Here is a 14,830-nt window from a genome sequence, read left to right as displayed (position 1 = left end):
CCTTGTGCTGGAAACATTAAAAATCTCTTCTAGCTATTTTAAAATATACAATAAGATGTTGTTAACTATAGTCACTCTATACCGGTATAGAACACTATAACTTATTCCTTTTATATAGCTGAACTTTTGTATCTGTTCACCAACTTCTGGCTATCTCCCTTACTTCTCTACCTGTACTGACTATTCTGCTATTTCTTTCTTTTTTTTTTTTAAATTGCACTTTAAGTTCTGGGATACATGTGCAGAACATGCAGGTTTGTTACATAGGTATACATGTGCCGTGGTGGTTTGCTACACCCAATAATCCATCATCTATGTTAGGTATTTCTCCTAATGCTATCCCTCCCCTAGTCCCCCAACCTCTCCACCGACCCTGGTGTGTGATTTTCCCCTCCCTGTGTCTTTGTGTTCTCATTGTTCAACTCCCACTTACAGGTGAGAATATGTGGTGTTTGGTTTTCTGTTCCTGGTTTAATCTTGGAAGGGTGTATATGGGAAGGAATTTATCCATTTATTCTAGATTTCACAATTTATTTGCATAGAGGTGTTTTCAGTATTCTCTGATGGTAGTTTGTATTCCTGTGGGGTCAGTGGTAATATCCCCTTTATCATTTTTTATTGTGTCTATTTGATTCTTCTCTCTTTTCTTTTTTATTAGTCTGGCTAGTAACCTATCTGTGAATCTTAACACAAAACCAGCTCCTGGATTCATTAATTTTTTGAAGAGTTTTTCACATCTCTATCTTCTTCAATACTGCTCTGATCTTAGTTATTTCTTGTCTTCTGTGAGCTTTTGAATTTGTTTGCTGTTGCTTCTCTAGTTCTTTTAATTGTGATGTTAGGGTGTCGATTTTAGATCTTTCCTGCTTTCTCCTGTGGGCATTTAGTGCTCTAAATTTTCCTGTAAACATTGTTTTAGCTGTGTCCCAGGGATTCTGGTACATTGTGTGTTTGTTCTCTTGGTTTCAAAGAACATCTTTATTTCTGCCTTCATTTTGTTATTTACCCAGTAGTCATTCAGGAGCAGGTTGTTCAGTTTCCACATAGTTGTGCAGTTTTGAGTGAGTTTCTTAATCCTGAGTTCTAATTTGATTGCACTGTGGTCCGAGAGACTGTTTGTTATGATTTCTGTTCTTTTACATTTGCTGATGAGTGTTTTACTTTCAATTATGTGACTGATTTTAGAATAAGTGCAATGTGATGCTGAGAAGAATGTATATTCTGTTGATTTGGGGTGGAGATTTGTGTAGATGTCTATTAGGTCCTCTTGGTCCAGAGCTGAGTTCAAGTCCTGAATATCCTTGTTAATTTTCTAATTTTCTGTTTCATTGATCTGTCTAATTTTGACAATGGGGTGTTAAATTCTCACACTATTATTGTGTGGGGGTCTCAGTTTCTTTGTAGGTCTCTAAGAACTAGTTTTATGAATATTGGTGCTCCTGCATTGGGTGCATATACATTTAGAATAGTTAGCTCTTCTTGTTGCATTGATCCCTGTACCATTATGTAATGCCCTTCTTTGGTTCTTTAATCTTTGTTGGTTTAAAGTCTGTTTTATGAGAGACTAGGATTGCAAGCCCTGCTTTTTTTTTTTTTTTTTTTCTTTCTAATTGATTGGTAAATCTTCTTCCATCCCTTTTATTTGAGTCTTGGTGTGTCTTTGCTCGTGAGATGTGTCTCCTGAATGCAAAACACTGATGGGTCTTGACTCTTTATCCAATTTGCCAGTCTGTGTCTTTTAACTGAGGCATTTAGTCCATTTACATTTAAGGTTAATGTTGTTATGTGTGAATTTGATCCTGTCATTATTACGCCAGCTGGTTATTTTGCCCATTAGTTGATGCAGTTTCTTTATAGTGTTGATGGCCTTTACAATTTGGTATGTTTTTGCATAGCTGGTTCTGGTTTTTCCTTGCCATATTTAGTGTTTCCTTCAGGAGCTCTTGTAAGGTTGGCCTGGTGGTGACAAAATCTCTCAGCATTTGCTTGTCTGTAAAGGATTTTATTTTATTTCTTCACTTTGAAGCTTAGTTTGGCTGGATATAAAATTCTGGGTTGAAAATTCTTTTCTTTAAGAAGGTTGAATATTGACCCCCACTCTCTTCTGGCTTGTAGGGTTTCTGCAGAGAGATCCACTGTTAGTCTAGTGAGATTCCCTCGGTGGGTAACCCGACCTTTTTCTCTGGCTGCCCTTAGCATTTTTTCCTTCATTTCAACCTTGGTGAATCTGACAGTTATGTGTCTTGGGGTTACTCCTCTCAAGAAGTATCTTTGTGGTATTCTTTGTTTTTTCTGAATTTGAATGTTGGACTGTCTTGCTAGGTTGGGGAAGTTCTCCTGGATAATATCCTGAAGAGTATATCCCAACTTGGTTCCCCTTTCCCCATCAATTTCAGGTACCCCAATCAAGCGTAGGTTTGTTTTTTTCACATAGTCTCATATTGCTTGGAGGCTTTGTGTATTCCTTTTCATTTTTTTTCTCCAATCTTGTGTTCAGGCTTTATTTCATTAAGTTGATCTTTAATCTCTGATATCCTTTCTTCCACTTGATCGATTCAGCTATTCATACTTACGTATGTTTCATGAAGTTCTTGTGCTTTGTTCTTCAGCTCCATCAGGTCATTTATGTTCTTCTGTAACCTGGTTATTCAAGCTAGCCATTTGTCTAACCTTTTTTCAAGGTTTTTAGCTCCCTTGCATTGGGTTAGAATATACTCCTTTCTCTCAGAGAAGTTTGTCATTACCCACCTTCTGAACCCTACTTCTGTCAATTCATCAAACTCATTCTCTGTCCAGTTTTGTTCCCTGCTGGTGAGGAGTTGTGATTCTTTGGAGGAAAAGAGGTGTTCTGTTTTTTTGAATTTTCAGTCTTTTTGCGCTGGTTTTTCCTCATCTTCATTGATTTATCTACCTTTGGTCTTTGATGTTGGTAACTTTCAGATGGCGTTTTTGTGTGGACATCCTTTTAGTTGGTGTTGATGCTATTGCTTTCTGTTTGTTAGTTTTCCTTCTAGCAGTCAAGCCCCTCTGCTGCAGGTCTCCTGGGGTTTGCTGGAGGTTGACTCCAGACCCTGTTTGCCTGGCTATCACCAGTGGAAGCTGCAGAGCAACAAAGATTGCTGTCTCTTCCGTCTTCTGGAAGTTTGTCTCATTGGGGCACCCACCAGATACCAGCAAAGCTCTCCTTTCTGAGGTGTCTGTTAAACCCTGCTTGAAGGTATCTCCCATCAGGAGCCATGGGGTCAGGGACCCACTTGAGGAGGCAGTGCTTCCTTTAGTAGAGCTCAGGCGCTGTGCTGGTAGATCTGCTGCTCTCTTCAGAGTCAGCACACCAGAATATTTAAGTCTGCTGAAGCTGCGCCCACAGTTTCCCCTTCCTCCAGGTGCTCTGCCCCAATGAGATGGTAGTTTTACTTATAAGCCCCTGATTGGGGCTGCTGCCTTTTTTTCAGAGATGCCCTGCCCAGAGAGGAGGAATCTAGAGGGGCAGTCTGGCTACAGCTGCTTTGCTGAGGTGCAGTGGGCTCCAGCCAGTCCAACTTCCCAGCCATTTTGTTTACACTGTGAAGGAAAAATTACCTACTCAAGCCTCAGTAATGGCAGATGCCCCTTCCCCCACCAAACTCGTGCATCCCAGGTAAACTTCAGACTGCTGTGCTGGCAGTGAGAATTTCAAGCCAGTGGATCTTAGCTTGCTGGGCTCCATGGGGATGGGATCTCCTGAGCAAGACCACTTGGCTCTTTGGCTTCAACTCCCTTTCCAGATGAGTAAAAAGTTCTGTCTCTCTGGTGTTCCAGGTGCCACTGAGGTATGAAAAAAATCTCCTGCAGCTAGCTCGGAGTCTGTCCAAATGGCTCCCCAGTTTTTTACTTGAAACCCTGTGTCCTTGTGGTGTAGTCATCCGAGGGAATCTCCTGGTCTGCAGTATGTGAAGACCATGGGAAAAGCCTAGTATCTGGGCCAGAGTGCACTATTCTTCATGGCACAATTCCTCGCTGCTTCTCTTGGCTTGGCGGGGAGGGGGGAGTTCCCTGACCATTTGGGGTTCCTGGGTGAGGTGATGCTCCACCCTGCTTTGACTTGCCCTCTGTGGGCTGCACCATCTAAACAGTCCCAATGAGATGAGCTGGGTAATTCAGTTGGAAATGCAGGAATAACCTGCCTTCTTTGTTGATCTTGCTGGGAGCTGCAGATTGAAACTCTTCCGATTCGGCCATCTTGCAGCCACCCCCACTATTAAGTTTCTTCAAGGTAATTATTTTGAATTCCTTTTTTGGATATTTGTTGATTTTATTTTCATTGAGTTCTGTTATTTGAAAGTTATTATGTCTTTTTGGTGGTGTCATATTTCTTGATTTTTCATGTTGTGTCCCTGCATTGATGTCTATGCATGTGGTGGGACAATGGCTGTTCCAGTTTCTGGAGTGGATTTCATAGAGAAAGACTTTCATCTGAAGTTGAGTGTTTGTGTGCAGGTGATGAAGAGTGGGTAAGTCAGTTTTTGAATAGATGCCGTGTGATAGTATCTGTGTAGTTTCTCTAGCTGTGGTCAACATCAGGAATAATTTTGGGTGCTTCAGTGGCCTAGGCTACGGAAGTTTGCAGCAGTATCAGGAGCAGTGTAGGTTGTTAATGTCCTTGGTGTCAAAGTATTTGGGTATCCTCCTATTTTTATTTTCCTAAAATTGGAGTGACTTAGCCTAAGGGATTCCTTTTGGTGTCAGCTCTGACATGGCATACACGCAGCTGCATTGGTGCTGGGTTACAAGTACAGGTCCGTGAAATTGTCATAGAGGCATCATTCTAGACTCAGGGTCTTTTAATCATGTATTGTGACACCTGGGTCTTGGGGTGCAGATTCACCGTCAGGCAGAGTTGAATGTAGATTGCCCACAGAGTCAAGATCTATGACTCTGTAGCACACCCTAGCAGCTGAAGCCCACAGACTGAGTTGTAGCTGTGAGTCTGTTTCTGAGGGTGAGGTGCAGGACAATGCCCTAGCCTGCCTCTAACATAGAAGGGGTGCTCTTTAGATTTGAGCAGAGCAAGTAGAATGTGGCTACTATCATTAATAAGATAGGATAGGCACACAACTGCTAAATAACCAAGTTCAAGTCAACAGATGGAAATGTTAATACTGGTTTTGTGAGTGCACTGTTCTTACTTAAGAATAATTTTTAACATGACAAGCTTAGAAAACTGTATGAAGCTGATGTTACCAAGGGAGATGATTGTCTTCATCTAGTAAGTAGACATGTTGAGTGGATCTAGTCTATTTCAGTGGTGTTGATTACACAATATTCAATATGACCCATGTCGCTTGGAGACTCTAAAAGCATCATTAATTTATTGCTGGCCTAGGGACTGGTTAAAAAGTAATATGTTTTGTATATTGATGATCTCTTTCAACTAAGTATTCCTTATCCATTGCTTTCTTTCCCCTAACTTCCAATTTATGAGAACTCCAGCCTCTGAGCCTTGGCATATGCATTACCCTTAATCTCTCCTTTATCCCCTGTGACAATTAATTGCTTTATTCTCCATCTTCATCATTGTCCTTTCCCTTCACTTTGTATATTTTTTATTTATTCCTGCACTACTGCATCCTAGAACAAGTTGTCTGTTGCCTCCCATCTAGATTATAATAGTGTGGGCCCATCTTGTCATTCCAAACCCATTCTCTTTCTCTATGATTTATCCTAGGTTTTGCTGTCATATTGCTTTTTTCATATTTGTTTTTACAAAATTTCAACTTTGTAATGAATCTAGAGGCAATATTGAGTCCATGTACCTTTGTGACAGAAGAAGATAATTGCAGACTCTTGATTCAGGCTCACAGTATCTAATGATATGGCCCTAATTTACTTTTTTTATTAATTTAGATTGCGGTTGTCTACAGGTAATAATGGCTTTAACACATAATGTCTTTACTTGTCTCAAATACAGGGAATCTCAGTGGGGCAATCTAGGGATAATACAGCAGCCCCAAAGCAGTAGAGAGTCAAGGGCCTTCCGTTTTCCCACTAAATTTAGTATACAGACCTTCATTTTCATGATTAAATCCTAAGAAGGAGTCTACTCTACCCCCTACTTCACAAATTTGTGTTTTGGGTATGAAAGAGGAAATAGAAGAAGTGGACCTAGAGAACTTCTGCTTATATTTTTTGGCAAAAAACTATGCTGTGTGACTCCGCTAGCTGCAAAGAGCCTGATGAATGGAATTTTTAAGGCAAGCATGGAATAAGGGGGTAGGAAATAAAACTTGGGCAAGTTGGTCTACAGCTTCTGCTACACCATACAGTACTTTTTTCTAGTAGTATGCTTTCCAGTTTCTATGTTGGTAACTATATAACGATGTGAGTAATTTTGAATTCACTGTAATCAAATATGCTGGTAAATAATTTGTCAGATAATTGCTTTAAATTATTCCTAGGAAAAGCACAACCAACAGTCTGAATTTACTATTGAAAACTTGGAAAACACTGTAGTTGATTTGTTTGGAGCTGGGACAGAGACGACAAGCACAACCCTGAGATATGCTCTCCTTCTCCTGCTGAAGCACCCAGAGGTCGCAGGTATGATCACAGATAATGAGTACATTGATTTTCGGTAAAGATGTTGGGAAGGTGTTGCTAGTGTCCTCCTTCATGATTCTCCTAGGGGAGCTTCATTATTTAAATTTCTGTGCTTCCAGCTGTAATATGTTCCAAACTAATGGTGATTAAAATGGGATATATTGGCCTGGTATGGTGGCTCATCCCAGTAGTTTGGGAGGCTGAGGTGGGTGGATCACTTGAAGCCAGGAGTTCAAGACCATCCTGGCCAACATGGCCAAACCCCATCTCTAATAAAAATACAAAATTTGGCCAGGCATTGTGGCACACGGCTGTAATCCCAGCTGCTCAGGAGGCTGAGGCACCGTAATCGCTTGAACTCAGGTGATGGAGGCTGTAGTGAGTCAAGATTTTGCCACTGCATTACAGCCTGGGCAGCAGAGTGAGATTCTGTCTCAGAAAGAAAAAAACAGAAGAAGAAATTAAAAAAGGTCATCTTTGCACTGTAGAGGAAGATAACTGAGAGAAATGAAGACAGCATGGCAGTAGCAAAAGCAATAGAGCTCTGGTCCAGCATGTCTGGATTTCATAGACAACGATTTATGGCAGGAAGAGACAAGATAAATTGACCTGGGATTGCATGTTGGTTTTATTATAAGAAGGCCATTTTAAATAGCAAGTATATTCTTAAAGATAACTTTTCTCATTCTCAAAATTTCAGGTTTGAATGCTGGAGTAGGGAAACTGGAAACTCTCCTTATTGAAGGATAAATGGTAATCCTAGAAATGTAGCGAATCTGCCTGAGAAAATTCCTATTCCGATAAGTATTCTAAAAAGTTAGATTCATAAGAAAGGTAATTCTGTTTACTAGAAGAGTTACCTAAAGAATGTTCCATTAGGCAGAATATGTACCTGAGACAATTTCCATGTAATTGGTGTTGGACAAAATAAGATTTTTTTAAAGGGAGTCAATAATTTTATCTTTTATGAACAACTTTACTTTAGAAATTTACTTTTAAGGACTTTTGGTTATGCTGCAGATAAGAAATATTCTTTTTTTTCTCCTATGTCAGTATCCCCCATTGAAATGACAATAAGCCAATTACGAATAAGAATTAGGCCCTTTTTTGGAACAGTTACTAGCCTATTGAGTTCTAGATGATTTTTTTCCAACTGTTATTATAAATTAAAGGGTACAAATACAGGTTTGTTACATAGGTAAGTTGTGTAACACTGAGACTTGGGGTCCCAGCTATTCCATCACACTGACAGTAAACATATTACCCAGCAGATGGTTCTTCAGCCCACATCCCTTCCCTCCCTCCCCCATCTAGTGATCCTCAGTGTCTATTGTTCCCATCTTTAAGTTCTTGTGTATTCAGTGCTTACCTCTCACTTATAAGTGAGAACATGTGGTATTTGGTTTTCTGTTCTTGTATTGGATTGCTTAGGATAATGGCCTCCCGCTTCATCTATCATCCTGCAAAAAACATAATTTTTGTTCTTTCTTATGATGGCATAACATTCCATTGTGTATGTATTAGTCTGTTCTCATCCTGCTAATAAAGACATACCTGAGACAGGGTAAAGGAAAGAGATTTAATGGACTTTCAATTCCACACAGCTGGAAAGGAATCACAATAAGTCTCTGATAGAGACTTATTCACTATCATGAAAACAGCATGGGAAAGTCCAGCCTCTGTGATTAAATTACCTCCCAATGAGTCCCTCCCATGACATGTGGGAATTATGGGAGCTAGAATTCAAGATGAGATTTGGGTGGGGACCCAGCCTAACCATATCAGTGTCTATTTGCCACATTTTCCTTGTACAATCCAATGTTGATGAGCACATAAGTGGATTCTATTTCTTCGCTATTGTGAAAAGCACTACAGTGAACATATTGAGGTGTGTGTCTTTTTGAGAGAATAAATATTTGGGGGGCATAAACTCCCTAGTGGGATTGCTGGGTCAACTGGTAGGTCTATTTTAAGTTCTTTCAGAAATATCCGAACTGGTTTCCACAGTGACTGAACTAGTTTGCATACCCACCAACAGTGTAAAAGTATTTCCATTTCTCTGCAACTTCACCAGCATCTGTTGTTTTTGCACTTTTTAATATTAATAGTTTCTAGTCTGACTGGTGTGAGATGGTACCTCGTTGTGATTTTGATTTGCATTTCTCTGATGATTAGTGATGTTGAGCATTTTTTCATATATTTGTTGGCTGCTTGTATGTCACATTTTAAGAGGTGCCTGTTCATGTCCTTTGCCCATTTTTAATTGATTTTTTGTTTAATGCTTGTTGATTTGTTTACATTTTTTATGGATTTTGGATATTAGACATTTAGGTCCTTTAATGTAGGAAGAGTACAGAAGACAGTCAAGAAGACTTTAACAAATTTCTAAAACACAGAGAGCATATAGAGGAATGATAAATCTGTACAGAGAGGATAAACCTGTAACCAAAAAGTCAGAAGAGAAAAATTTATCAAGGACAAAAAGTTAATCAGTGTCCCTTAAATCCCCCCAATTGGTATTTGGAAGTACCAAGGGTCAAAGATGGTGGAGAATGAAACTGAAAAAGGTGGCTCTCCCTGCCTACGTTTCCTCCACAACTCTTTTCATCAGGTAACTAATTTTCTCCCACATGGAAAGGAGGCTTATTCTCTAGAGAAACTGAGTTTAAGAAGCCCTGTACTCAGGGACACAGGGAAGTGCCAGAAAAGGCATGAGGTGTAGGCTTGAAAGGCAAATTTGGTACAGATCGGCTCCTTGAATTCAAAGATTCTTAGCTCTTTTATTCATCTTGCTCCCTAAAATTNGGTAAATCACAAAACTTTCAGAGCTATACCAGGTTATATTGAAAGAATTAGGATTCAGAATTCTCAAGAGCTATTAATATTATCTTGTATATTAATAGAAATAGGGTGTTTTCAGACTTTCATGTTTGCCAAAAATTTTACCTTCTATTTTCCCTTTCTCAGAAAAATGTTGGAGAATGCACTTCACTCAAATGCCTGAAACCTAGTTAGAGAATGTCCTGAGCTCCAGCAATCAGGAAACCTCACATAGGGGAATGAGAGTGTCAGGGAGGCTGCATAGCGCCAGACCTAGAAAACAACTACTTCAGAATGGACCTGGTGGATTATTCAGAAGTGAGAGGAGACAGCAAGAACAAGAGATGTGACAGATATTATGGGAGTTTCCAATAACTAAAAAAGAGTTTCAAACATCTGCCTGAACATTTGTAAATAATTCCAACTTAGGAAACAGAAAATTACAAATTGAAATAGAGACATGGTTAAGCCCAGGAAAGTACTAAAAAATATAATTTAATCATAGCTGTCTTACCAGAGAACCATATTTGTGTAGTCAGAATGATGTAAGCAATGAATACTGATATCATAAAAATTGTCATCTAAATATATTCTGGAAAAAAGCATGTGAAAAAGTGAGTATGTCTATCTGTGGGTGTGTTCAAATATGAGGTGAAGATGGAGATTAAAATTCTCATCTCTCATAATAAAAAATTATTAAATATAATCTACAAAAGGATAAGTAAGAAATAGAAACAGAGTCTTTATTTAAAAATGTGAATGTATGTTCAGAAGAAGCTGCTAGAATGTTCAAAATGGTGGATTTGGAAAGTGTGCAAATTGCACACCATTGCAATTTGCGACCCTTGCCACACACAGATGCACAAATACAGTCATATATATGCATAAATCTGAGAGTATAATTTAATGTTTAAGCAACATATGTTATTTTGATATGACATTAATCCCTGTTTTTTTCAAGACAGTAATTTCATGACTAAATTATATGCTTACTTTATGTTTTCAAACATTTTATTATTTTTATTTGTATTATCATATATACTAATGTATAATTTATACACAGATTCATCTTTTATCTTCTTTAATTTTTATGGGTACATAGTAGGTATAAATATGTTTGGGGGTACATGAGATGTTTTGATACAGGCATCCAATGTGAAATAAGCATGTCATGGAAAATGTGGTATCTATCCCCTTACGCATTTATTTTTTGAGTTACAAACAATTCAGTTACACTCTTTAAGTTATTTTAAAGTGTACAATTGAATTATTATTGACTATAGTCACCCTATTGTGCTATCATAGAGTAGGTCTTATTCATCCCCACCTCCCCTCCCACCCCCCACTACCCTTTCGAGTCTCTGGTAACCATCCTTCTACACTTTATGTCCATTCGTTCAATTATTTTATTTGTAGATCCCACAAATAAATGAGAACATGCTATGTTTGTCTTTCTGTACCTGGCTTATTTCACTTAAAGTAATGATCTCCAGTTCCCTTCATGTTGTTGCAAATGACTGAATCTCATTCTTTTTATGGCTGAATAGAACTACATTGTGTATATGTACTACGTTTTCTTTATCCATTTGTCTGTTGATGGATATTTAGGTTGTTTTGAAGTCTTAGCTATTGTAAACAGTGCTGCAACCAACATGAGAGTGCAGATGTCTCTTCAATATACTTATTTCCTTTTATGGGGGTTATATACACAGCAGTAGGGTTGTTGGATCATATGGTTGCTTTATTTTTAGTTTTTTGAGGAACATTCAAACAGCTCTCCATAGTGGCCATACTAATTTACATTCCCACCAACATTGTGTGAGGGTCCACTTATCTCCACATCCTCACTAGCATTTGTTATTGCTGTCTTTTGGATATAAGCCATTTTAACTGGAGTGAGATGACATCTTATTGTAATTTTGATTTATATTTCTGTGAGGATCAGTGGTGTTGACCACCTTTTTGTATGCCTGTTACCCATTTAAATGTCTTCTTTTGAGAAATATCTATTCAAATCTTTTGCCCACTTTTGGATTGGATTATTAGATTTTTTTCTATAGAGTTGCTTGAGTTTCTTATATATTCTGGTTATTAATCTCTTGTCAGATGAATAGTTTGCAAATATTTTTCTCCATTCTATGGGTTGTCTCTTCTCTTTGTTGATTGTATCTTTGGCTGTGCAGAAGCTTTTTAACTTGATGTGATCCCATTTCTTCATGTTTGCTTTGAATGCCTGTGCTTGTGGGGTATTGCTCAAGAAATTTTTGCCTAGACCAATGTCTGGGAGATTTTCCCTAGGGGTTTCCTACAGTACTTTCACAGTTCAAGGTCTTAGATTTAAGTCTTTAATCCATTTTGAGTTAATTTTTGTTTATGGCAAGAGATATGAGTCCAGTTTCATTCTTCTGTGTAGGATATTAAATTTTCCCAGCACAATCTATTGAAGACTGTCTTTCCCCCAGTGTACATCCTTGGTACCTGTGTTAGTCTGTTCTCATGCTTCTGATAAAGCCAACACAAGACTGGGTAACTTATAAAGGAAAGAAGTTTAATGGACTCACACTTCCACATGACTGGGGAGGCCTCACAATCATGGCAGAAGGTGAATGAGGAGCAAAGTCACGTCTTACATGGCAACACACAGAGAGTTTTGCAGGGGAACTTCCATTTATAAAACCATGAGATGTTGTGAGATTTATTCACTACCATGAGAAAAGTATGGAAGAAACCATGCCCATGATTCAATTATCCCCACCTGGCCTCACCCTTGACTTGTGGGGATTATTACAATTCAAGATGAGATTTGGGCTGGGAACACAGCCAAACCATATCAGCACCTTTGTCAAAAATGAGTTCACTCTAGGTATGTGAAATTGTTTGTGGATTCTCTATTCTGTTCCATTGGTCCATGTGTTTGTTTTTATGTCTGTACCATAGTGTTTTAGTTAGCATAGCTCTGTAGTATAATTTGAAGTAAGATAATGTGATTCTTCCAATTTTGTTCTTTTTGCTTAGGACAGTTTTGACTATTCTGGGTCTTTTGTGGGTCCATATAAATTTTAGGATTTATTTTTGCTATTTCTTTGAAGAATGCCATTGATATTTTGATAGGGATTTTATTGAAACTGTAGATTGTTTTGATAGTATGGGCACTTTAACAATGTTGATTTTTCCAATCCATGAACATGAAATATTTTTCTGTTTGTGTCCTCTTAAATTTCTTTCCTCAGTGTTTTATAGTTTTCATTATAGAGATCTTTCAGTTCTTTGGTTAAATTAATTCCTAGGTATTTAATTTTATGTATGGCTAGTGTAAATGGGATTACTTTTTAAATTTCTTTTTCTTTTTGTTCATAGTTGGCATATAACAACACTACTGATTTTTATGTTGATTTTGTATCCTTCAACTTTACTGAATTTGTTCATCAGTTCTAATAATTATCTTGTGGAAGCTTTAGGTTTTTTCCTAGTATAAGGTTATATCATCTGCACACAAGGATATTTTGGCTTCTTCCTTTCCATTTTGGATAACCTTTATATCTTTCTCTTGTCTGATTGCCCTTGCTAGGTCATCCAGTATTATGATGAATAACAATGGTGACAGTGGGCATCCTTGTCGTGTTTCTGATCTGAGAGGAAAGACTTTCCATTTTCCCCATTCTGTATAGTACTAGTTGTGTGTCTCTCATATAGCTTTTTTATGTTGAGGTATGTTTCTTCTATCTCAAGTTATTTTTCATGAATTTGTATGAGGAAAGGATGTTAAATTTTATCAAATCCTTTTAAACCATCAACTGAAGTGATCATATAGTTTTTATCCTTCATTCTTTCGATATGATGTATCACACTGCTTGATTTGCACATGTTGAACCATCCTTGCATCCCAGGGATAAATCCCACTTAGTCATTGTGAATGACCTTTTTATTGTATTGCTGAATTTGGTTTGCTCGCATTTTGTTGAAGATTTTTGCATTAGTGTTCATCAGGTGTATTGGCCTGTAGTTTTGTTTTCTTGATGTGTCTTAGTCTGATTTTGGTATCAGGGTAATACTGGCCTCATAGAATGAGTTTGGAAGTGTTCTATTTGCCTTTATTTTTTGGGATAGTTTGAGTAGGATTGGTATTAGTTCTTTAAATGTTTGGTAAAAATCAGCAGTAAAGCTAGCCAGTCTTGGGATTTTCTCTACTGGGATACTTTTTATTTTTTGTTTGATCTTGGTACTGGTCATTGCATGTTTAGGTTTTGGATTTCTTCCTTCTTCATTTAAATTTTATTTGCTTCTGCTCTGATCTTTATTATTCCTTTTCTTCTACTAACTTTGGGTTTAATTTACTTTTGCTTTTCTAGTTCTTTAGGATGCATCATTAGATTGTTTACTTGTCAATTTTCTCCATTTTTGATATAAGCTCTTGTAGCTGTAAACTTCCCTCTTAGTAGTGGTCTTGCTGTAGCCCCTAGGTTTTGGTATGTTGTGTTTCCATTATCATTTGTTTCAAGAAAATTTTCAATTTCCTTTTTAATCTCTTCATGGGCCCACTGTTCATTTATGAGCACATTTTTAAATTTCCATTTATTTGTGTAGTTTCTAAATTTCCTCTTGTTATTGATTGCTGGTTTTATTACATTGTGGTCAGAGAAGATGCTTGATATTATTTCATTCTTTGAATATTTTAAGACGTGTTTTGTGACCTAACATATGGTCAATTCTTGATAACAATCCATGTGCTGTGGAAAAGAATGTGTATTCTGTCGCAGTTGGATAAAATATTCTGCAAATATCTATTAGATCCATTTGGTCTATAGTGCAGATGAAGTTCAACGTTTGCTTGTTGATTTTCTCTCTGGATGCCCTGTCCAATGCTGAAAGTGGGGTGTTGAAGTCTCCAGCTATTACTGTATTGCAGTCTATCTCTCTCTAGTTCTAATTATAGTTCTTTTATATATCTGGGTGCTCCATTGTTGGTTGCATATATGTTTAAAATTCTTCCACCTTCTTGCTGAGGTGACCACTTTATTACCAATAGTGATCTTTGTCTCTTCTTATAGTTTTTGTTTTGAAATCTGCTTTGTCTGTTTTAAATATAGTAACTCGTGCTCATTTTTTCATTTCCATTGGCAGGTACTGTCTCATTCCATTCCTTTATTTTCAGCCTATGTGTGTCTTTATAAGTGAAGTGTGTTTCTTTTAGGTGACAGGTTAATAGGTCCTGTTTTTCCATCCAGTCAGTATGTCTTTTGATTGGAGATTTTAGTCCATTTACATTCAGTGTTATTATTGACAAGTAAGGACTTACCCCTGCCCTTTTGTTATTTGTTTTCTGGTTGTTTTGTGGACATCTCTTCCTTCTTTCATTTCTTCTTGCCTTCCTTTATTGAAGATAATTTTCTCTGCTTACATGTGTACATATTTTTCTTAATGCCTACTTTATAGC

The 14,830-nt window shown here is 37.6% G+C and overlaps 1 protein-coding gene across 1 annotated transcript in view; it reads left to right on the top strand.

Moving 5' to 3' along the window:
• The window catches only part of CYP2C9 (cytochrome P450 family 2 subfamily C member 9), a gene marked incomplete at its 5' end in the record, with an annotated part of 40,675 nt that overhangs the window by 11,913 nt on the left and 13,932 nt on the right, over nucleotides 1-14,830 (top strand). The window contains one exon of the mRNA XM_017890655.1: nucleotides 6,435-6,576. Coding sequence (XP_017746144.1) covers nucleotides 6,435-6,576 — 142 coding nt within the window. The remainder of the gene's footprint in view (nucleotides 1-6,434; nucleotides 6,577-14,830) is intronic.

This window comes from Rhinopithecus bieti, unplaced genomic scaffold (assembly GCF_001698545.2).
Source record: "Rhinopithecus bieti isolate Rb0 unplaced genomic scaffold, ASM169854v2 scaffold_20285, whole genome shotgun sequence".
NCBI lineage: Eukaryota > Metazoa > Chordata > Mammalia > Primates > Cercopithecidae > Rhinopithecus > Rhinopithecus bieti.
This window is presented reverse-complemented; position numbering and strand designations above follow the sequence as displayed.